The following is a 25,042-nucleotide window of genomic DNA, read 5'->3' as shown; positions in this document are numbered from 1 at the left end:
GTGGAGATGGACGCCTCGGGTGTCTGGGTCCCCAGCCATAGTTTCGGGCAACCTAGGCTTCAGGTACAGCGACGGACGCGCGTCCATCCCGGAGCAGACGCAGCGACCCCGATCCGGACCCACCCCGGCTCTAGCTTCCACAGGGGCTGCGGGTCCTGAGTCTCAAACATGAAACGCGCAGGACCTTTTTTAAAAACGAGTAGTTACCTCCTGCTCCAGCCAAACAAAGGTTGAATAAATATTTAAAGTCTTACGAGCAAAGGGCTGTGTATCGTGTGCCGTTTGGGTGGTGCAAGACCCACAGGTAAGCGAGGAATGGCGATTGAGATTTCAAATGCGTGTGGGATATGGACAAACTCCTCCCAACGGTCTTGCTTCTCGATTCTTCTAGAATCTTCCAGAAGCAAAAGCCGTAGAGAAGTCCTGTGCAGTGTTGACACAGGTCGCAGCATTAACCACGTGACTGTCAGCTGACCGTTATGCAGATGAGTTCTCATCATTAGCAAGAGCATCCATGATGGGTTGGGAAAGGATTACTATATAGAAATGTCATCTTGACTGTGGTGTCTGCAGCTGTTTTGTTTTGTGTGGGTTGGTCTTTTTGTTGTTGTTGTTCTCGTTTTGTTTTGGCTTGGTTTGGTTTTTTTGCAGCTGTATATTTTTGGAGGAAACTGGAAGGACACAACACGCTGGTTGTAGGAGATGGGTTGTGAGAGGACAGTGAAAAAGAGAAGATGGGCACAAAGATGGTGACTGGGTACAATGGTATGATATTAAATGAATGTCAAATTCTAACTATACAAATACTACAAAAATGTTTGTTAAATGGTGTTGCGGTGCTTAGAGGATGTGAAGCACAGGAGTCAATCCCCAGCTCCCCTCCGAGAAAAAATTAAGTGTAAGGAAGACAAGATAGTAATATGAACAAAGGGAAATGGGTTGATTTAGTTAGGGAAGGGGGATGGGGCAAGTTTTCGCTTCAACTTTTTTTTTCTTTTTTTGTTTTCAACTTTAATTGTGAATTTAATTTTTTAATTGCAAATATTTTAAAGTTTAGTTTTAAAGTGCAGTTTTGATATTGCTTTGCAGTAAAATAACATTTTTTATTTTATTTATTTATTTATTTTTTTGGTACTGGGGATTGAACTCGGGTCCTTGTTGCTTGCAAGGCAGGCCACCGAAACACTGAGCTAAATCCCTGGCCCTAAAATAACATTTTTTAAAGGGAAGGTGATGTTAGTGAAAATGGTGGCTTAAAGACTTCAAAGTTGGTTATTTCATAAAAGCAATGGAAAAAAATAGCTAAAATGGTCAACTTTTTCAGAGCTAAATTAACCAAAGGCATGCAGCAACTCATCTAACATTTAGTCAAGAAAAACAGCTAAAGCTTGCTAAGAACCACACTGTTGTATTTTTTTGTTTTGTTTTGTTCTGTTTTTTTGAGACAGGGTCTCACTATATAGTTGAAACTGACCTGGAACTCACTATGTAGCCCAGGCTGGTCTTGAACTCACAGTGATCCTCCTGCCTCAGCCTCCCGAGTGCTGGGATTACAGGCGAGAGCCACCACACCAGGCAGAACCACACTCTTTATAAGCATTTTAACTTGGTATTCCAATCTCCCCCTTTAGTTCCATGGCAACCTTGAAAAATACCTCACGTTTCCTGTACCCAGGGGACAGACAGGGCTGGTGCTCTTTCAAGGCCTTACCCACCTCCAGCCAGGCGTGGTGGTGCACGCCTGTAATCCCAGCACTCGGGAGGCTGAGGCAGGAGGATCGCTGTGAGTTCAAAACCAGCCTGGGCTACATAGTGAGTTCCAGGTCAGTCTCAACTACATAGTGAGACCCCGTCTCAAAAAAAACCTAAATAAATAAATAAATAAAGCCTTTTCCCCTCAAAAGAGTCATTATTTGACCTATCTCATGTTTCCCTGGAAGACCCCTTGAGAAAAATTGTCTTTAGCCACTCTGCAACCAGCCATTCCTAAAAGGTGCCTCTGGTGGGAGACACCTGATGGTCAGGTCTGATATTTTAATATGATTGGCTGAGGCAGTGGATAATAGTTGGGGAAAACAGACTAAAACTGAAGAATGAGATGTCCATAGAGCCTTTGAAAAGCTCCAGTGTATTTTGAGGAAATGAAGCCACATGCATGCATAGGCCTATGTACGTGTTCAGGAAACTCCCCCGAAAGACGGTAACAGCTCAACACTAGCTGACTTTGAGGTTCTGTGTAAGCAAGAAATAAAAGTTGTACTGTTGAAAATATACCAAAGTATACAGAGTCCCTCAGCAAAGACTGGGAGACATACTGATGCCAGGTATTTATGGAAATCTCCGTCCACTACTGAGCTAACCACTGTGCTAACCAAGTACAGATTTCAGTATTCACACACATTGTAGATACATACTTTACAAAATTTGGAAAAATAAACAGTAGCTATTATAACAAGCTGAAGCCAGGGGAAATTTAAGAATGCCACATTATTTGAAATGTCCAATTTTTAGCCAAAATGTATGAGTTAATGTAAAAAAATATATATACGACCCATACAAAGGAAATAAGAGCAATGAATAGAAACACCACAAGAAGTCCAGGTGTTAGACTTTGTAGACATTTAAGCCAACTATTTTAGATATATTCAAGAGCTTAAGGAATTGATCTCTTGAAGAATTGAAAGTATAACAATCATATTTCACCAAACAGAGAATATCGATAAATAGAAATTTTGAGGAACCAGGTGGAAATTCTGAAGCCAGAAAGTACAACTGACATGAAAAAGTCACTAGGATTTAATAGAAAATTTGAGCAGGTGAAAGAAACACAAAACTTGAAGATAGTTCAATTGACATTATCTGATTTATGAGGGAAGGGGTTACAAAAAATACATTAAGACTTTTTTCATTTATCTACATAAGTACCTTTACTGATTTTTTTTACTTATATTTCTTCATGAGAATTTAAGTTACTAGTTAGTGTCTACTACTCTCAGCTCAAAAGAATCCTTTTAATATTTTTTTAATTTTCTTTTAATATTTCATTTAGTACTAGCTACTAACCCTCACAGCTTTATGAAGGAATGTCTTAGTTTACTTCACTTTTGAAAGATAGTTTTGCAGGACATAGAACTCTTAGTTGGCAGGTTTTTTTTTTTTTTTAGCACTTTGAATATGTCATCTCACTACCTTCGTACTGGCCTGATTTTTTTTTTTTTTTTTTTTTTAACAGGGTCTCAGTAGTTGGTTGAGACTGATCTGGAACTCAACTCTGTAGCCAAGGCTGGTCTTGAACTCACAGTGATCCTCCTGCCTCAGCCTCCTGAGTGGTGGGATTACAGGCATGAGCCACCACACTGGACTATACTGGCCTGATTTCTGATGAGAAACCATTTGTTAACTTCCAGATTCTTTGTATATGATGAGCTGCTTCTTTTACAGCATTTGAAATTTTCTTTACTTTTATCAGTTTATGATGTGTTGATGTGGATCTTCTTGAGTTTATCTTATTTGGAGTTCAATGAGCTTCTTACATACAACCGCATAAAGTAATAATTGTAAATCGTGTGAAGCATGTCCTGTAACCATAATGAAATAATTCAGAAATCAATAACATAATTTAGGAAATTCACAGACATGTAGAAATCACACAGCATGCTCCTAGATAACTAGTAAATCAAAGGAGAACTCTCAAAGGAAATCAGAAAATACTTTGATATGAATGAAAAAGCATTTATGATAGTAAAAGTGATTTTTAGAGGGAAATTTATAGCTGTCAATCCCTACATGAAAAAGAAATATTTCAAATCAACAACCTAACATTCCACACTGGAAACTAGAAAAATAAGAGCAAAAAGAAGTAATAAAGATTAGAAATAAATATGAGAGACTAGAAAAGAATACACAGCATCAATAAAACCAAAAGTTGATTATTTGACAATATAAAATTTTTCCTGACAAATCTTTACCTAGACCAAGAAAAAAATATAGAAGACTAACATTAATACTGGGAATAAAAGAGAGGTGGTTTGCTTATTTGTTGCAGTACTGGGGATCACAGCAGGGCTTGTATGTGTTAGGCAAGTGCTGTAGAGCTGATGCCCAGCCATCGTGCTTTTTACTACTTGGGAACACTGTACATTGAGAGACCCTGGTAAGAGAGCATGAAAGACAGAAGCCATTCAATGAAAAGCCATTGTCATTCCTAATTTATAAAAGCACACAGACTAGGTTTGAGGTATTTGGTTTTGGTTTGTTTGGGTTTTTTAAATCTAAAACTTAGCTCTCAGTTGACAAAAGGATAGAAACTTAAGAGGGGATGGAAATGGAAAACCAGGATCTACATTTTTGATTTCTTTTAAAATAAACATGACATAATATTTGAACACTTACTTTGTTACATCTCAGGATGGAGCCACTGCCCTCTTTCTAGCTGCCCAAGGAGGTTACTCGGATGCCATAGGATTATTGTTGTCTTCAGGAGCAGAAGTCAACCAACCAAGGCAGGTAATGTGTGTCAGTGAACTTTGATCAAATTGGGGGCGTAAGGCGGGGGGCTGGGGGGCTGCCAGCAGCTCATACCTGAGATAACCAGCAGCTCCAGGAATCCTCAAACCCTTATGCCCTGCCGTGAAAAGTAAAACTTTGAAAGCTTTGTCTTGTTCTGTGCTTTGGAATCACCAGAAAGGCTACGAAAGGCTACTGACATCACAATGCTGGATCTGGAGTGTTTGGTGTCTGAGATCAAGTATACATTCTGCCACCTCCTGTTCAAATAAATTATGGCTGTACTGCAGTAATAAGTGCTGGCCAGCCTGGGACACGGGTAAATAGAGGCAAGTCCTTGCCCAGTCCCCGGCTGATATGCTTCCTTATCTCCTCCTGATATAGGGGAAATAGTTTTAACTCCCAAATCGACTAGATGTCTGATGCACCAAGTTCATGTTCCCAAAATCAAAGAATGAATTCTGAGGAAAAACTGAGGTTAAGAGTAGGAAATTTTATTGAAGGAAAGACAACTCTTGAGAGAGATAGGAGGGGACCCAGAAAGTGGGTTGCCAAGAGAAGTCGTTATTCTTGACATTATACAAATGAAAAGTATTGAGAGATTTAGTAACCACATTTTCTAATTTCTTTCTTTGATATCTTGGTCCTTGCTGACACTAGAGGGACGGCCTTCCCCCAGGCCTAGTGATAGCAACAAACTTTTGAGCATAGGCAAACCAGCCAATCCTGACTCCATACTGCAACCACCTCCTTCCTTGGGCTCTTGCAGCCTGGACCATTATTCCCTGTCCTCTTCATCCCAGACCATTAGGAAGAGCTCTCTATGTCCCAGAGGTTGCTGAAGTCATTCCAGCCAGCCTACCCTAAGCATTCTTACCTTGTGCTCTTTACCACAGAAACCACACTAAAGGCTCTTGCCCACATTTCTCCCTCCTCCCTTTGCCTTCTGACTCACCTTGGTGCCTGCCTGTGTGGCCCTGCATGCCATGTTGTGCCATCTGTTTCTAAGGATTTGTATTAAAACTTCTTTCCTGACAGTCACATGCCTGTGTGCCCTGGCTTACTGATTAAAATGAATCCTAAGCACTCTTTTATTTTTTATTTTATTTATTTATTTATTTTTGAGACAGGATGTCCTTGAACTCACTATGTAACCCAAGCTGTCCTCAATCTTGTGGAGATTCTCCTGCCTCAGCCTCCCAGACCCAAGAGCTGGGATTATAGATATGCACCACCACACCTGGCATAAGTATTCTTTAATGAAACAATGAAGGGTTTTCAGGTAGAACAGAGAAAGACTATAAACTATTTAAGTGAAAATGCCCAACAACCATTTGAATTGTGAGTTTGGCATGTATAGAAAAGGTCACTGCTACAGTTGTGAACATACAGATGGTATTTGAACCCACAGGGCTGAAAGAGACCACTCTCAAGGAAAATATAAAACGTGAAGGGACAGATTCCAAAGGCCAGCCCAGCTGATAAAAAAGAGGAGATTTCTTTTTTTAACCGGGGATTAAACTCCAGTCCTTGTGCTTGCAAGGCAGGCCACCGAACCGCTAAGCTAAATCCCCGGCCCCAAAAAGAGGGGATTGATATAGAGGTAAGAAGGCTGAGAAGGAAGCCAGGCATGGTAGCACATGCTCGTTATCTCAGCACTCAGGAGGCTGACTGAAGCAGGAAGATCAGTCACACACACACACACACACACACACACACACACACACATTGAGAAAAAGCCAGTGAGTAGGCTAAGACAAAAACCAGGAGAATATGGACATGAAAGCCAATTTTATTTATTTATTTATTGAGATAGCCTCTCACTGTGTAGTTCAGGCTGGTCTTGAACTCATGCTGATCCTCCTGCCTTGGCCTCCAAAATGCTAGGATTACAGGCATGCAGAACCACATAAATATTTAAATATTTTAAGAAGAGACAACTACATTGAGTGCCCCTAAGATCCTGAATGAAAGAGGTTAGAGACATGTTTTAGCTGCTGCTGCACAACCACCCAAACACATAGTAGCCCAAAACAGTGACTTGCTTTTTATGAGTCTGTGAATTGATGAGGCTCAGCAGGGTGGTTCTTCTGCTGTACTTGGTGTAGCTGAAGTCACTCTGGTGGCTGCATTCAGCTGGGAGCTCAGCTGGAGTTGAGCTTCAGCATCTCTCTGTATGGTCTCATCATTAGCAGTGTAGCCTGAGCTGCTTGAGCATGTGCTGGTGGCCTTCAGGAGAACAAGGCCAGTGTGCAAGCTTCTGTCAGGATTCTCCACTTCCCATAGGAGCTCTTGGCTTTGCCCTTACAGTCATGCTTTCCTACAAGAAATGGCTTGTTTTGGCAATTGAGTAACTTCTCAACCTGCTTCCTACCCATGGGCAGTTGGGAGCTGAGGAGATTTTTCATTCTGGAACTGTCTCTATCCTTTCTTTTTCAAGCTATTTCCATGTTATAGACTTTCTGTGTATCAAATTATAATCCATTCCACTAGACAAAACCATATCCCATACCTACAATCCTCTTTGAAATAGTTCTTCTCTACTGTGGCCTGCAAGTCAGGGTGATATGGGAAAATGCCCGTACGTTTCTTAGAAGCCCTTTAGCCAAAGTACCAACTTAAATCTTTTCAATATCATAAAGGATTTTGTGTTGCTGGAGATTGAAAGTAGGGCTTTACACATACTAGCAACCACTCTACAACTGAGCTATTCCCTGGCCACTTTACTTAGTTTTGAATATAAGACCACAGTTTACCAAGTTACCTTACTAATCTACCCATCACTGACCCTGCCCTGTTCCTATTGACCTCCTCAGGCCCCACATAACTCAGTACTGATGTCCCGTAAATATTTGAGGAAGGAATAAAAATGTTACCCACAATCCCACCCCTCATGGAGAACTCACATTAATCCCTGGAGATTTTCTATACCCATGGGTGGGCTAGAATCTGGCCTGCCCCCAAATTTAATCTGGCCTAAGAGAAAGTGAACATCATCAGGGTGGTGGGTGGGCTGGTGGCTCTGTAAGAAACTCTATCTTGGGCTGGGGGTTTAGTTCAGTGGTTCTGCCACCTGCCTTGCAAGCGCAAGGACCTGAGTTCAATCCCTAGTACCAAAAAAAAAAAAAAAAACTTATCTTTTAGGTACTAGATACCACTATTGTGGCCAGAAGAATCTATGCTGATGATGTGGTAGTAAATGTGTGTGTGTGTGTGTGTGTGTGTGTGTGTGTGTGTGTGTATTCATAAATTGTACTGAGTTACTCCTTTTAGGGAAATGTATAGATATATATAGATATATATATATATGTGATCCAGTAGTGTTACAGATTTGAGTTGTGGACCCCCAAAATTCATATGTCAAAAGTCATAACACCTAGTGCCTATATTTGATGGTAGGGTTTTTAAATAGGTATAGAATGAAGTGATTAGATTGGGCCCTAATCCAGTACGACAGGTGTCCTTACAAGAAGAAGAATTGTGTGGGCTGGGGATTTAGCTCAGCGGTTCAGTGGCCTGCCTTGCAAGCACAAGGACCTGAGTTCAATCCCCAGTACCAAAAAAAAAGAGGAATTGTGGAAATAGACAAGTACAGAGGAAAGGTGATATGAAGAGACAAGAAGAATGCCATTTACAAGCCAAGGACAAAGGGTTGGAACAGGTCTATCCATCAGGTATCGGAAGGAACCAACCTGGCTAGCACCTCCATCTCAGACTTTTGGCCTCCAGAACTGTGTGATGGCCCAGCTGTTATGGCAGCCTGAACAAACTCCAAGTAGTTCAAGACCCAAGTAGAGAACAGCTTGGTCTCGCACAGGCAAGAAGAGCTGAGAAGGCACCAGACCTTGGAATATCAATCTTTCCCGTACCCTGTAGGTTGAACTAAGCCTATCTTCATGCCCTCCACCCCAAGAGCTCAGACTTTGGAAGAATGGCTGTTGGCTGTTGAACCCCACTGAAGCCTGTGCCCTAAAGTGCAGTGTTCTTTCTCTGCAGAAGGGGCTGGCTTTCCCGAGAGGTGGGATGGAGATTTGGACGAGTGGATGATTTGTGCTGGCACACTTCCATCTGCTTCTGTAGGGTCACCATCCTGCTCTGTGCCCCTGCTCCTAGGGAGTGACCTCTATGGTGGAGTCAAAGCACAGCAGGGGTTCAGAGAACAGGGAGGGCCAGGCACTTCCTTTTCTGGCTTTCCTTGGGCGGCTGGTTATACTATAGTGCTGGAGGCCAGAGTTCCTCTGCATTCTGGAAACTCTCCCTTCTGTGGCCTTACAGGCTCTTTCTCTTTGCTGCCAGCCTTATGATCCTGTTGCGCTTTACATCTAGAAGTCCCCCCAAGGGCTCATGCAATCATAGGTGGGGCTTTGGGGAGGTGTTGAATCGTGGAGGAATGATGTTCATCAGTGATGAACCACTGATGAGTTTATAGCTAAATGTGCTGTTGGGAAGGGAAAGCCCAGAGGGAGAAGATGGGTCACTGGGGTGAGGCCTGGGACCGTAAATCTTTTCCATCTCCTTTCGCTTTCTGCTTGCTGTCTGCCATGCCATCATGCTTTGGAGCCAAATGACTATGGACTGAAACTTCTACAAACTGTGAGCCAAAATAAACCACCTCAAGTTTCAGGTATTAGGTATTGTGTCCAGGCAAGGAGAAAAGTGACTAAGACACATCCCTTTTTGCTTTCCTTAACTCCTACTTGCTCCATGTAAGTAGTCTTTATTAACCTCCTTGTAATTACAGAGTTTCAGAGGACCACCTGCATCTTCCAAGGGCCCCCCACAGATAACAGAGAAATCCCTCTCAGAGACAGTGGAGAGAAGTTCCTGAAATAGAAGCAAAGCTGGGAAACAGAGTATTCCTGAAAAAGATTTCTTTTCCCTTGGATCAATCCAAGAATAATTGTATTGAATGGACACATATCCTCCTAATTCCTTTCAATGCCCTTTGTGCCTCACTGCATGTGGCATGTGGGAAACTAAGTGAAGAGCAGTAAGGGCAGTGTGACCTTCCCTACCTCACCACTCTGCTAGGGCCAGGTGGGCATGGTGCAGCCACTTCCGGAGAACAGAGGTGTCACAAGGTTTAGGTAGGACCTGACCTAAGTTTTCAGTGACCCAGGAAAGCAACAGAAAGTGGTGCCAAGGGTGACCCAGTAGTGGATGTAAGCCAGGCATCTTAGCCCCACATAAACCACAGTACAGTGAAGCTGCAGGGAAGGCAGCTGGTACTATAGTGACAAATATGAAAAAATATGGTAATCTTGGTTCCTTTCCTCATGATTATTATAATTAAGAGACTTAGCAGACTTGGAAAAAGAGAATAACACCAATAATTACTTCTGTATTTATTGAGCACTTGCGTACCAGGCACAAAGCTAGGTGTTTTAGCACCTAGCTAAAGGGGAGATTGTCTCACCCACTTTCTGTAACAGCCATATTTGTAGATAAACTGCCTCATATAGGCTCTAATTAATTATTGGTTAGTGAGTGGGTGAATGAATGAAGGCCACTGTGGTTCCTAATGGGGCCTATGTGCTGCTTTAGAAGCCTGAAGTTCTGGAGAACCTCATATCCCAACTTCCTACAGAGGAGCAGGGTCTTCACAAGTTCTTAAAGGACAAGTAGAAACCATTCCAGCTTCAACTTAAGTTTGATCTACAGTATCTAAGTGGGTAATTTCAACAGTTTTTCACGTCTGGAGCCATACCATGAACGTTTTCTAATGTTCCCAAGTCTGGATTGTGCCATGCTTGTTTTCACGATATCACCCTCTTTCACATGTCCCTTCATTACAGATGTTCTACAGAAGGGCATAACAGCTAAGTTTAGAAGTTACTATTATGCCTACATTAGAGCTGGAAAAACTGAGATTTGGTTGAGAGAGGTAAAGTTACTTGCCAAGGCCACCAGACATTAATGTGCTAAAACCTGGTTTTCAAAAGTCCAGGCTTTAAACCTCTGAAGAATAAAGACTTGGGGTTGGGGTATAGCTCAGTGCTGGAGTACACAGCACAGCATGTTTAGCATGTTGAAGGCCTGGGATTCAATACCCAGCAACTACAAAAGCAGCAGTAGCCAAAAAGAAATCTTCCAAACATAGTAATGCACATCTGTAATCCCTGCACTTAAGAGGCTGAGGCAGGATCATGGGTTCATGGCCAGCCTGGGAAACTTAGCAAGATCCTGTCTCTAAAAACCTAAATAAATAACTAATAAAATTATAGGTGCACCCTGCCTCTACTTACTGGCCAGAAGAATGAAGCAGCATGTATCTTGGCAGCTGTATGCTGAAGTGGCAGGCTCGAAAGAGAGCAGAGATCTGGGTCTTGGACAGTTTCATGAAGCAGTTTTCCAGTCCTGTAGTGTCCATCTCCAGGCTTCTAAGGCAGTTGTGTTCTGGGTTCTGTCCCTTGCAGCTGAACCTGCCTCTTGCTGACACACCACATTAAGGAGTTTGGCGTTGGTCCTAAGAGCTACAGTGACAGCTGAAGTGAGGCTGTGGTTGGTGGCACCAATCAACTAAAGTGAACTAAGCTAAGGCATGTTGGGGAGAGGTTGAGGAGGAGGTCTGGATAACCAGGAAATCTGTTCTGTTCATGGGTTCAGTCTGTGTGTTTTTAGTAGCATTTGCACTGAACTCTGAGAGGTGCTGATAATACCGAGTCCTCGCCCTAAACTCAGGTTGGGAGGACAGAGAGCTGAAGCATGGAAAAGCAGGCAAGAATGAGCAGGGGAGCAGGGTGGGGTGACAGGGATGTGCTCTGTGTCCACTGTCAGCACTGAGCCCCCCATGGTCTTGCAGGGGCAGGAGGGCACGACTCCTCATGGCCTGTGCACAGGTGTGCCGTGGAATCAGTGCCTTGGGGCAGCCACACCACATCTCACAGAGCTCACAAGTCTTTCCAAGTACAAAACTGGTGTTACTTGAATTTTTAAAAACCCTAACACTAAAGTATGTAAATTTCCAACCTCAATACTCTCACCAGCCATGTTTCCTTCCCCCAGAGGTAACTAGCCACTGCCAACAACCTGGCATGCATTATTCTAGAAACTGCAGTATGTCGAGTTCCTGAGCCTGTGTCCTAGGACTTCCGCACATTCCCAGGGCATGTTTGGGCTCCAGCTTCCTACTCCAGTAGGATCTGTCCTCTTAAGCAACTACTTTGCCTCATCTTGGTCACTCATGGCAATAACTCAGGCAAGCATATTAGGTGGCACCTGGTCAAACTCCACAGCGTTGTACACAGCTTTGGAAGCCCAGTTTTTTCTGATGGGCAACAGTTGATGTCTACTTGTGCCAGGCACTGTCCTGAACGCACTGTGTTTTCATTTATTTGATCCCCTTCACAACCTAGTGAGGTAGAGGAGTACATTATAAAAATAAAGCGTTAGGGCCGGGGAGTTAGCTCAGTGGTTCCACTGCCCACCTCACAAGCGCAAGGTCCTGAGTTCTGTCCCCAGTACCGATAGGTAGGTAGATAGATAGATAGACAGACAGACAGACAAGACAGAAAGACAGGCACAGCAAGTTATATAATTTGTTCAAGACCGGTTAAATGGCAAAGCCAAGATTTAACCCATTAACTCTGGCTTCAGTCTGTGCTGCTAGCCCTGGTAGTGTGGAGTTAGAATGAAGCATTCACAGTATCAATGGGATAGTCACAAATACAAGTTTTGTGCACCCTCACCCACCCGCTTGTACAGCAAGGTACAGAGAAGGGAATTAGGCAGTGTCTTGCACACAGGAAGACCTAGGCAACTTGGGATAACCCCAGGCCTGCTGTAAGAGCAGCTCCTGGCTCAGACACCACAGGGATCTGGTGAACTTGGCCAGCTACAAGCTGTCTCTGTCTCTTGTCAGCAGGTTGAGTCAGTCCCCTGGGGCTGTGGGAGGGGTGCAAAGAAGAGGCCAGGCTGGTCCAAAAGGGTAGAAGCAAAATGTGCAGAGACAACAGTTGCGCAAGAAAACTGTTACTGGAGGTCTTGCTAAGGGTCTGGGTCAGCAGAGTCCTGTGGTGTGTCCTTTGTGACAAGCAAGAAGGTGGTGTGGTATAAAAGTGTACAAGGAATAGCAGGGCAGAGTCCAATACTTTTTCTTACTGTTACGTCAATCTTTTGCCCTAGGTTAAACTTGCCTTAATAAAAATTTGGGGCTAGGGATTTAGCTGAATGGCAGTGCGCCTGCCTCTCAAGTGCAAGGTTCTGAGTTCGATCCCTGATACCAAAAAAAGTTGGGGGGTTACATATATGATTTTCTATTTGTAGAGCCACTGCTCCCACCCCCTCCCCTTTTCAATCTCTAGCCTAGGAAGAACATGAATTTACATGTCAAAATTAGCAGTTTTAAAAGTAAAATGGTATGTAACTGTTAATCAGTTTGACTGGATCAAGAAGCACCCGGGGAAGTAAGAAAGCACCCTTCTAGGTGTGTCTGGGTGAGTCATGGAGGCGTGATCTTGGGGTTTTTTTCTTTTGCAGCAGGATCAAACTTGGGTCCTTGTGCTTGTGAGGCCGGCAGTGGCACCACTAAGCTAAATCCCCAGCCACAACCTTGGGTATTCTTATCTGTCCCTAGCCTTCCTCTCTGGCACTGCTTCCCTGCTCTGCTTCCTGGCTGCCACGAACAGAACATCTTTGCTCTGCCACACCCTTCCGCCATCGTTTCTGTTTTAGAACCAATAGACCGCGGATGAACTAAATTTCCTGAATCCGTGAGCCAAGTTAAAGTTGTCATCCTTTAAATCGCGGGTGTTCGGTATTGTGTCCTGGAGATGGAAAGCTAAATAGAGAGGTTGGGGACACAAGGTGGGCAGTGCCTAAACAAGGAAAGGATGAGATCATGGAATAATCCCAGAGAGGAGGACATGGATCGCCCAGCTCCAGAAAATGCCTCAGCATCAGAGGACGCAAGCTTTTCTTCTTCCTATCTAGGTTGATCCACTTACAGAGCTGAGGAATACAGAATGGTGGCAGGCAGCAACTTCAATGCAGGAGGGCAGGAGAGGTGGGGCTGCTGTGCTGGCCCTCAGGGTTCCAGCTGGTCTGTTTCTTGTACTGCTACAGTGCTGCTCGTCTGCCACCCCTTCTCAGCCTGTGCTCACCACCAGAAGGTGAGCAACAGGACCAGCTCTTCTCAGTGTGCCCAGCTCCCAGGGAAATGCAGACTCAGAAGTGAGGTGAGAGACAGAAAACTTCTGTAAGAGGGCCAGGGATTTAGCTTAGTGGCACTGCACCTGGCTTGCAAGTGCAAAGTCCTGAGTTCGATCCTGATACAAAAAAAAAAAAGCAAACTTCTGTAAGAAAATGTATTTTTAATCCAAATGGGTGGTGTCTACAAAAAAATGTTTGGAACACAAGCCAGTCCTAAGGACTATACACCAGCATCCTGCTGCTGGTGGGACACACAATCTGGCTGAGTGTAAGACAAGTAGGTGCTGATGCCCCACACTTCATCATGATCTATACACTTAGCATGTGGAACTCTGTCAGCCATATGCAAAGCAGGCTGGTGGGGAGGAGGAGGGGGTGACAGCTGTCTTGGTGGTGCCACGTGAGCTGTTGCAAGGCTCATGTGGATGCTGGGAAGGGAAGAGATGCAGTATCTGTCTTCTGCTGCCTGGTTTCCATGAATTCGCGTCTCCTCCAGAGTCCCAACCACTTCCGTCTCCCTCAGAGGCTTCCCCATGGCCTACGGAGTGCTGCCTGCCCAGTGCTCCTTCATGGCCTGAATTCTCTACCTCATTCCCCAGACCAGAGCTCAGCCTCACACGTCTCCTCCCTGATCTCAGACTTGTGTCCTAAACTCAGCCCACCTGCTCAGTCAGTGTTCACTTGCATTCTTTGTCTCCCCGGGCAGCTGGGCCCTGACGGCTCCTCATCCTGTCCCCCGTACAACACAATACATGCCTGTACACACCTGGGAACTGAACCCAAGGCCGTATCACTAGCCCTTTATGTTTTGAAACTGGGTCTTGATAAGTTGCTTACGCTGAGCTTGAACTTATGATCCTCCTGCCCCAGAGTCCCACTCCTCTGCCCTTCCCGTGGCACACAAGCTTAGAGGCCTGGGCAAGGTTGTGCTCACTCCTGACCAGCACTAGCAAAGTGCTCAAGCACAAGCGCCCACACCCATCTCCACATCACAGCCTCACCTTACCAATCACGCTTCTGTTTTTCCAGCCATCACTCTTCCCCACCAGTACATCTCAAGAAGTGAGAGAACACATTACTTTTCCAGCTTAAGTGGTAAGGAGCTGAACATAGCTTTTCATTCTCAAATAATTTCCTGAGATTTAACAAGCAGAAACAGGGAACAGAAAGTCAGAATTGGATATAGAATTCAGATTTTTTTCTTTCAGAGACACATTTTGTACAACTTTCAACATTTATATTTTCAAACAAAATAAGCAAAAAATACACTGCTAAAAAATCAAAACAGAATACAGTTTTAATTTCAATATTTTAAAGTACAGAAATTGAAAAGAATACTAAATACAACTTTAAACAAGTCACTTGTCTTCCCCTATAATAATCAATGTAAGCTACTTAAAGACTTACAAATTGAGAGTAAAACAGAAACAAAATAAATACTGTACATTTTCCCTGCCTGCAGGCAAAAGATGGGAAATACTGTCATGAATTAGAAAAAAAATGCTCTTAAAGCTTCTGCATCCCACTCCCCAGCCATACCCCGTCCCACTGCCACACTGTGTGCTTCTGTACTCCAAGGACACGCTGTGCACACACACTGGCGACCTACACATAGACGAGACACTACCCCGCAGACACCCCCAACGAGAAGGCAACAGTCACCTGGGACCGTGGGCATAAAAACCAGTAAGGAAAGTCAGTCAGGCTAGCAAAACGTTACTACAAAACTAGTAAATACCATAGCCAACAACTGTCCCCTTTTCAAATTTCACAGTTAAAACCCCTAAAACCAATACTAACCCTCCCCATCACCACCCTCCAACATCGCCCAAAAGAAAACTTGCTGAAGCACTGGTAAAGTCAGACGTTTCACAGTAATGTGAAAATTCATATTATATAATCTCTTAACATGAACCTTTTCACCCTCTTTCCACAGCATGAAACTGTTATGGCTTAATTTATATTAAAAGTAGAAAAGTCTTTTCTGAGGGAAATGCAGTGTGCGAAGATGCACATGCATTTCCTGATCAGTGCTATTTCATACGTAACAACTGCATGACTTGCTTTTGCAGTCAGAAGCTGTTTTTGGAAAAATTGAGGTTATAGCTTTTGATTCAGTCTAACCATAAACTGTAAGGCCCTTAGTTTGGCTTAGGTTTCTTTTGCAAGATAAAATAACCTTGGGGTTCACTTAGCAAGTTACACCTTAGGTCCCTGACTATAATGTGGAAGTTGCATGTACGCTTTGTAAAAATAAAAAGTTACTTATGAATCTTAGAGGGAAGAAATGACTCTAGGCAAGGAATCAAGTCCTTATATTTATATTTAATGCTGGTAATTTTTACCAACCAAAATCCACTAAAGAAATATGAATATGTCTGGGTTATTTTATTCCTGCAAAGTATTATATATTCTAGCACTTATGATCATGGTTTTGGTGAAAAATCTTGGGGGAAAAGAGCTGACACATTGAAAAGGAAATGACCAAAATAAAACTAGCGGAAAACAAGTTTTCTGTGATAGAGTTCTATGTATGACTGCTTTCTGAAATAAAGCAGAGTGAATTCAGACTGTCATGGGTCTTGCATAGGTAAACTACTTGGAGGTCAAGGGCTACGTGGTAGCCAGGGTTTATTAGTGAAATAGTGCAGAGCAGATAAGCTTGTTGGAAGAATCACTGAATAGTTTTGAAAAGGTTTTAACAAAAACTAAGGCTGCACTTGTTTAGTCAAAGCCTTAAGACACTAGAGGGGCACCAAGGTGAGGGGGAGAGTTTAAGGGTATCCCAAGGGACTATCATTTTCTCTTCCCCAGTAGAGAGGGAGAGATGACTACAGAAGAATAAAACCAGTCAATCACAATAAGCTAACTGCTTTGGAAACAGGCTTTTGCTTCTTAAGGATAATAACTGTTAAAAAGTATTTATGTAAAGCATATCAAGTATTTTAGTTACAGTATCATCACCGAAAAACTAAGGGAAGAGTTTTCAGTAAGGCTATATAGTATTAAGATTACATTATGTTCAGCAATGATTGAGTGAGTGTAGGAATGCTGCCCCTTTGCACCTACCTTCAAGGAAGCACATGGATATGTCTGCCACAAGACAGGCAGAGACTGCAGCATCATGCAACTGGGGCTGTCTTAGGAAGCAAGGTTATGAGAGGTCCTGGTCCACTGTGTCCTCAGGCAAATCCCTGCCCTATTTGTCTTACACTTTATTCACCAGCTTTCCCTAGGGTGAAGGTTGTGACACCCCAGTCTTGAGACTGCTTTTGATGAAGTAGCTCATCAAGAAAGGACTGACGCTCCACCCGCTCCATCCTGCCCCATGCTGGGGATCAGACCCAGGGCCTCCACCTTCTAGGCAAGAGCCTCTCTTTACACAGGGAGTGACTCAGTTAACATTTAATGCAAAAGACAAACTTAAAAATCTTGAGATTTACATTATGAAGGCCCTGTCTCTTCGTGTGAAAACTACACTCACCACTAGAACACTCACTTCCAGCAGCTGTGGGAGGTCATTCTCAGGGAGCAGTCTTGTCACTGTCACAAGCATCTGTGGGAGACATCCAACTGATTCTCCCTTACTGCTCCAGTGAGTTCTCTCTAGCTCAGCTTCTGTCACCAGCTCAGAGCTGTCTCTGTGGAGTCCCATTTTCCTGACCACTTTATTTCTTCCCCAGTCCCGTGGGTGGCTACTAAATCATTCTAATCACATGACTACTTCATCTGTATCTAGGACCTGAAGAGTATGCCAAATCTGGGTAGCAGTGCCATCCTAATTTCTCTTTGAGAAAACCTAAAGGCATCTTTTAGTTACTCTGAATCATCTTCATGGATCTGAGGATGAACATTCCCACTCACTATAAACTAGCTCACTTCTTTTACTTCAAGTATGCAATCTGACTTCAATTCAGCACCTTGTTAGAGATCCTTCAGATTTTTTTATGTAGCATGCCCAGCATATATATTTGATATGAAATAAGTGTTATGAATAATAGCAGTTTTCACTTAAAATGTATATAAAGGTGCATTATTGGTTTTAATGATAAATTCATGTAACTATGAAGTATTAATAATTAAGAAATGCTTTTCTATATTTTTCTCCACTGGATAGTAAAAGAAGCAGTTTCATCCAAACCTAAAAATAAGGAAACTAAGATTCAGGAAAAATAAGCGACCTAAGTTACATACAGGTCACACAACTGACACATGAACAGTAGAACTTGGACCAAAACTTGGGTCTTTTGCTTCCTTCCATGCTAATGTGTATCCTCATGTCACTGACATTAAGTTACTAAATAAAAGGTTTCTTAAAATTTAAAGACTTAAATCTTTTTAATATCTATTTCTACAGCAGTGCATCTCAGCTGAAACTAATAGAAGTTATGCTGTTTTTTATAAATAGGATCTCTTCTGCTGAAGTTGGCTTAGAAGTGAAAATAAATACTGCTAATTTCCTGGAGAAGCCTTTCACAGGCAGAGACAAGAACTGCAACTACAGTACTACATAGTGCTGGGTACACAGTAGATGTTTGTTAAGTCCCTGCTGTCTCATGAATAAAGACAGTAGAATATCTTAAAAAGGCAATCATTAGGATTATTTAAAAAATTAGAACAGCATTCGAGCTAAGTAATTACTGATAAAGACAGGCTTGTCTCCTCTCTGAGTTATGGTTTCAGTCAGAATGTTCAATTTTTTATGCTTCAAAAATGAACTGGCAGGCCAGGGGTTTAACTCAGTGGTTCCGCCACCTGCCTCATAAGCGCAAGGGTCTGAGTTCCATCCCCAGTACCAAAAAAAAAAATGAAGTGGTGCTTATGAAATTCAATGCATTTTTAGGATACTAAACTATTATAAACTGCCAACTTTATATTGTTTACATCATTCATCAATACTGGGGAGCATAATATTGTGTGATGTTGTTAATTACAGTACAAAGGATCCCAAGTTGAGTCACTTATTTGAATCAATAGGAAAATTACTATTACTATTAAAGTCATATACATTAAATCATTGTTTCTCAATTTTATGTACTTGTATTTGCTTATGACTAGGTAAATGCTACTACTGCTGTCTTCCTAAGATGTGGTATACAGTTTGTAAGTGAGACGGAGGGAAGGACAAAAGATTGTATGTTATAGCTGAGCCCATTACTGGCAGTAGTTACTGAAGTCCAGCTGATTCCATGAGATAAAGAGAGACATCTCAGCCGGTACCTTTATAAGAGGTTTGATTAGAAGCCACTGAATCAATGGTTGAATTTTTCCCAATTCAGAAAAAGATACATATATTTTCTCATCGTGGTTGTATTACCTTCCTGAAAGTTTTGTAACTTAGCTAGTTAATTGGCTAAAACTTTCAAAAATGAATCCACAGTACTTTCTCTTTAAAATTCCACATATTGTATACTCTAAATTAGTATTTTATCAGCCTAAGGACACAAAATGGATAATAGCCACAATTTTAATTCATAAAAATAAATCGTTTTAATTTTATAACTAAGAAAAAATTAAAAATACTTAAAAGTTGTGTGAAAAATGTAATGTAAGGGAAAAAATCCAGATCATGCCACTAGAAAAAGAAATTAAAGTTCTTATTTCTTAAACCCACTACAGATCACTGTAGACCCACTAGAATAGGGTCTACAGAAAACCAAGACATCACAGTGATGCACTGTGTGGGAAGGTCAGAGAATCAGTCAAACCCAGATATCTGCACCTTGAGATCCAGCCAGTGGCTGAATGTGCCCATCCCATCTCTCTATTAGTTATAGCATCACGTAGATAGGGTTTAAGCAAGCTGTTCAGAGATACTGAGGATTTCCACAAAAATTCTTCCTGACACTCAAATAAGATTCAGACTTTTGGGCCAAAAAGACTATTTCATTAGCTCTTTCATTGTTATCCCATGAAACACCAGAATGGAGACAGAGTAAGAAATATTCCTCTTTGGAAATAAACATTTGAATACAACCATGAAAGAGGATGGTATAGACTCTTTTTTCTTAGCAATTTAAGTGATACTTAATACAGAAGGAAAATTCCAAGATTAAAAAAAAAGGACAAATTCATTATATGGCCATATTTCTTTTTCATAAAAGTAAATTTCATCCTATTTGTCTATATTGTCTTGGTAGGCATTCGTAAAATGCTATATTGTCAGACTTGGGAATAGTTCTCAGCAATCATTTACTTTTATATCCTGAGAGCAAAAAGAGAAGACAGAAAGTCTTATAAGCAGGGCCAGCCAGGGATTTAGCTCAGTGGCACCGTGCCTGCCTCACAAGTGCAAGGTCCTGAGTTCGATTCCCAGTACCAGAAAAACAAACAAACAAACTCTTAGAAGCAACCAAAAACTGACACTTAGTAAAAATTGTGTATAAAGGAGAGAAAATTACCTTAAGTTTAACCAGACAGTTACCCTCAATATGCACTGGCCAAGTTAAGACAGACAGAAGTAACTGCAAAAAGCACCTATTTTACTCCAAATCCTTACGTGAAATAATTCCTTAAAATTTTAAGACAAAAAAAAGTAAACACACACACACATATAGGATCTATTCCAACATGCTTGCTTCTATACAACTTAATGTAGTATAATTCTATTATATTACGGCTTATTATGCGGATTTGAATATCCTAAATCAAATCATACTTCTCAACAGATTAGGTTTAGTGAATAAAAACATCAAAAGATACAACCCTTGCAGCAGGTGCTGGCCCTGTCCTCTAACACCAGCGGTATGAAGAAGGCCCTCTGTATTACAATGTACTTGAAAAAACTACAAACATGACATTTAACCAAACTTATAATACTTTCCCCACAAGTAGGAAGAAGATATTAAAGCTGTTCTCTTTGGGACCCAGATATCATCAGCAGAAATGAAAATGCAAGAAGCCTATTTCCTTATATTTAGAAGAAAACCACAATGTCAAAGGAAATGAGGGGTGAGGGATCTTTTATGGAGCTCCTACACATTGGCTATGCACGTGTTTCCCTGCAAAGAGAAGAGTCTTGTCGGGTCATCACAAAATGAGGGGCGCAGAAGGAAGGGGGATATAAGAGAATCAACCTGGATAACAGTATGCACCTTGGATGTTAGCAAAAGCGAAGCTAATAGCTTATAAAAAAACACATGAAATATATAAAATAAAATGATTTTCATATACATCTTAATTTAAAATAATTAATGCATCAAATCCCTGTTTAAGACTTTAACCTGAATATCAAATTTAAGAGTCCAGACTAGTTACTGTTACCGTGGCTCTTCCCCACATGTAACACACACACTATCAAAAATAATTTAAAAACCTTCACATTCTTAAATCTAAATTAGTGAGATATTTCTCCAGAAATCTTCCAAATAAATAGCTTTAAAAAAGAAAGAATTTAAAAGCTGTTAACTTTTTAAAAAAAATCTGTTAAATAAATTATTGATAATTCTTTACCCTACTACTGAAAATAAATCAAGACACTACCAACAACAAAATGAAATTCAAGCCCTGACAAGAGACCCATTCCAGTTCAAGGTCTCTATTTAAGGTTCTACCCTCCTCCTCCCTCTCCCCACCAGGTCCAAAGGGTTATTGCTGAGTGGGTGTGGCACAGTGAAGACGCAGCATCATGGTTGCTCTGCTCTTCGGGCAGTGTTCTTACTGTACACGCCACTGCTCCAGGCAGGGGGGCGCAGAAACTCCAGGCTTCTGCCCCAGACTGCTCCAAAGGGAGGCGCGGCTGCCATGATAGCTCCGTCACACAAAGAAGCGTGCATGGCCATTTCTGTTCAACTTAAGGATCTTCCCAAGACGCTGTTTGGCTGTCGCCATTCCTTTTTTTGGACGTTTGCCTATAAAACAATACCACACACACACAAAAGAAAAACATAATACCACAGTAAGTAATAACGCAAAGCATACCCTTCAGACAGCACCAGAAACATTTCAGAAGGAAGCCTGTGTAGTGTTCTACACACAAAAGCCACACATCTGGATAGCCACTGTGTTAAAAAAAAAAAAAACCTTCCTTCTGCTCACACCAGCAGTGGAGCCAGCCTTATAAACAATGCTTCAGCTACATGAAAGAATGAGGTTTCATCTCCCAAACCAGGGCTTGTGCTCTGCTCTTCCTACACTGCTATCTGTTCTGTTACTTCCTCACATCAGCCCAGCTCACTCCTTACTGTCCTTTGGGCTCCCCCTCCTCCTGAGCCTTAGGAAGCCATTCCAGAACCTTGGGGCTGACTTGGGTGTCCTCCTCCTTGGCACCCTGTTATGGCTGTGTCTAGATATCCCCTCAAAGCGTCATATGGTCGGTCATAGGTGGGGCTTTTTCAGAGGGGGCTGGATCCAGAGTATACAACACTGGATCTGATTCATGTTGCAATGCTAGGATCAAGGACACTAACAGTAAGGGTGAGTCCTTATTGCTTTGCTACTTTCTACCTGCCATGAACTGTTTCTCCTTTGCGATGCCTGCATTGCCAAGACAGACGACCTGTCTTGGAGCCAGATGGTTATAGAATGAAACCTCTACAAATGTGAGCTTTAAGTTTAGGTGTGGGGTATTTTGTCTCAGCAATGAGAAAAGTAAGTAAGGAATACCCCTGGTGCACACTGCTGTGAGAAGACCAACCACTGTGCACAAGATGCCAAGCATCTGGGGTGCAGAGACTGCATTGCCATCGTGCATCAAGAACAGACTTGATCTGCAGGTGAGTCACAGTTACCTTTTGTTGCCTGGTTGCTGATAGGTGGTGGATTTGATGCAGGTCTCTTGGTGGGGTGAAGGGGCACTGAAAAGGAGGATTCTCCAGCTGGCCTCTCTGGGCTCAAGCTGCAGCTGTTTATCTGGCACATGCCCGCAACCATGCTGGAATTCTGTGTGTACTTTCCACTCAGAAGGCCTGTGACACTGCTGTCCATACAGTTTCTACTTTGCACCTTTTGACTTGTTTCTGATGAACCTTCCTTTTTGTTGCATTTCTGGCTTCTGCTTAGATCCTACAGAAGTAAGGAAATGAAGCTCAATTTTTACGATTTAATGCATATTTAAGCTCTCTCTACACTAGCAAAGTCAAGAAAGGAAATACCTGAATTCTGGTTTTCTGAACATGGATCAGCTACAGATGACCAACCTCTATGACAGTCCTATCAGTCCATAATAAACCTAAGAGCCTAGAACTCAGGTCTTGAAGTTGCATCATTAACTTAAGAACAAAAAGGAAGAGAAAATAATTTCAAAAAGCAGAGGTCCCTACCTGCCATTCCACCTCCATGGAGGGCACTAAGATGGGAGAAATGGCCCAGCGCTTCCTTAGCATACCACACAGCTCCCATGGCATAACGTACTAGCTTTATTACAACCTCTGTAAGGTTCACCTACACTGTATTTATTTGCAAGGAAAATCCTAAGATCAGAGCCCCAAGCCTGATTTCTTTGTTGTTGTTGTTGTTGATTTTCGAAACTCGCTGTGTAGTTCAGACTGACCATGAACTCATGGCAATTTTCCTACCTCAACCTCCCAAGTGCTGAGATTACAGGATGCCACCCTGCCCAGCTCCAAGCCTGATTTTTCTTGAACTGAATCTCCTTTTTCAATCTCCAAAGACTGAGTCAAATGTCAGGGAAAAAAACAATGATGACTGACAACTCTTGAAATTAACTGATAGGGTCATGACCAGAATTAAAAATGAAAAGGAACAAGGACTGAGAATGCAGCTCAGTGGTACAGCCCTAGGTTCAATCCCTAGCACTGCCAAAAAAAAGAAAAAGACAAAGAGATTAGACATGAAAAGAGCACACTGTGATGTGATCTTCCATTAAACTAGTTTAACTTCTGGTGTAGGAGAGATGTAAATATATTTGTCTTAATCAGTTTCAAAACCAGTATTAAACATAGACCTGGTTTAAATTAGTCTTACAAATAATATTCAGGAGCATGAAAAAACAAACGTTGATTTGATATGCCACAATAACACCTCTCTAGATCAGAGGCAAAAGAAATTTCATTTTCTCTGATACGACCCTATTAATCATGTGTCCTCGGCTTCTTCATTTTCAAAGATAATTACAAAAACAACAGTCATATAGCTTATTTTAATACTGAATCCTCTAATGCTGGTAAGTGAGAATTTCATGTCCAAGTCTCTCTTTCTTAAAGAGGCTCCTCATGTCCCCTCCTCTTGCTCTCCCCCAGTGTTTCTTTTGACACAGTCTAAATTCAAGTTCTAAGAGAGAGGCAGCCAAGGACTCCCGCTTCTGCTGATTTACTTTCCTTACATGTGCTTGGGTTGAGAAGTCTGGGGCCCCCTCTGCTATGTGAGAATTCTGATTCTTTCTTTGGCTGCCATTTTCCGAGGTTTGTAGCAAAAGGTCTTTGGGGGGGGGGGCTGCTGCTGCTAAAGCTTTAGCTTTTTAAAAAAATGCCCATGTATGTATAAGCATGGATATACTGGGATCCCAAGACATCTATAGCAGAGGTTCTTAATCTGGAGTCAGTGGAGAGCCAGGAGTGGGGACAGAAGCAACCATACACAAAGCTGAGTATTTATGATAAGTATTTTTCTAAAAGAGAAACTATAACTTCTATCAAATCTTCAAAGAAACTTAGTACCTACAATGCACAAGAGACAGTGGCAGAGTTAAAAAGGAGATGTTTTGTCCTTGCACTTTTCATTCTAATCAGGTACAACCTACAGTTGCCCACAGCCAGGGATTTTCTGTTGCACTGAGGAAGTCACTCTTTTCAGCTCACACTCCGTCCTGAGCTACGTAGCAGTCATCAGATCCCTGAAAATGCACAGCTGTTCAAATGTGCATTGAAATGTATTTTTTAGTTTCCTAGATCTAGAGGTTGATAACCAGTTCTAATATAAAATGAAAGTAAAAATGAAGTTAACAACAATTCTAATCTCCTTTTAATAATTCAATCTATGAAGCCTGTAATTCCAGCACTTGGGAGGCTGAGGCAAGAAGATAACAAATTACACAGTGAGGCCTTGTCCCCCCCCCCAAAAAAAAAAAAAAAAACCAAAATAATTAAAAAGTTTAAAGTTTTTTTCAATCTCTGAATATACCTGAGGATTAAATCTGGAAGTTCTATCAATTTGTTTAATCCAAGAAGTCCTCAAGTCTTGATCTTCAGTCTTGACATGATATCCTAGAGAGACATTTTAATTCAATTGTCTTTGCACAAACTTGATATTAAAAGACAAAATTAGTCTAATGCTTAAAACTGAAAGCAATTTTATCTTAGTATTTCATTAAAAAATATATTAACTCTTTCCATGTTTCCTTTTTCTCTCCAAAATCACCTGCTCACTTGCTATTTCTTTCAGTTCTCTCTCTTCTTTCTTTCTTTTTTTTTTTTTTTTTTTTTTTTTT

At 41.8% G+C, this 25,042-nt stretch overlaps 1 protein-coding gene and 1 long non-coding RNA gene across 3 annotated transcripts in view; one reads left to right on the top strand and one right to left on the bottom strand.

Annotated features, from left to right (window-relative positions):
- Window positions 1–6: 6 nt before the first annotated feature.
- On the top strand, window positions 7–5,591 carry LOC104867345. Of its 2 annotated transcripts, none has more exons than XR_002025601.2 (4): window positions 7–304; window positions 392–587; window positions 4,408–4,506; window positions 4,684–5,591. It is a non-coding gene; the product is annotated as an uncharacterized LOC104867345 (long non-coding RNA). The 2 variants fall into 2 exon arrangements; XR_781740.2 differs by having other exon boundaries at window positions 392–765.
- Window positions 5,592–14,983: 9,392 nt separating this feature from the next.
- Window positions 14,984–25,042, bottom strand: part of Kdm7a (lysine demethylase 7A) — a 47,893-nt gene continuing 37,834 nt past the window's right edge. Inside the window, exons 18-20 of the mRNA XM_010631715.3 lie at window positions 24,736–24,818; window positions 22,386–22,659; window positions 14,984–21,506 (exon numbers count right to left, since the gene is read on the bottom strand). Of these exons, the coding sequence (XP_010630017.1) occupies window positions 21,412–21,506; window positions 22,386–22,659; window positions 24,736–24,818 (452 nt within the window). The 3' untranslated portion in view covers window positions 14,984–21,411. The remainder of the gene's footprint in view (window positions 21,507–22,385; window positions 22,660–24,735; window positions 24,819–25,042) is intronic.

Source organism: Fukomys damarensis, unplaced genomic scaffold (assembly GCF_012274545.1).
Source record: "Fukomys damarensis isolate Sample0158 unplaced genomic scaffold, DMR_v1.0_HiC HiC_scaffold_16, whole genome shotgun sequence".
In the NCBI taxonomy this organism is placed as follows: Eukaryota; Metazoa; Chordata; class Mammalia; order Rodentia; family Bathyergidae; genus Fukomys; species Fukomys damarensis.
This window is presented reverse-complemented; position numbering and strand designations above follow the sequence as displayed.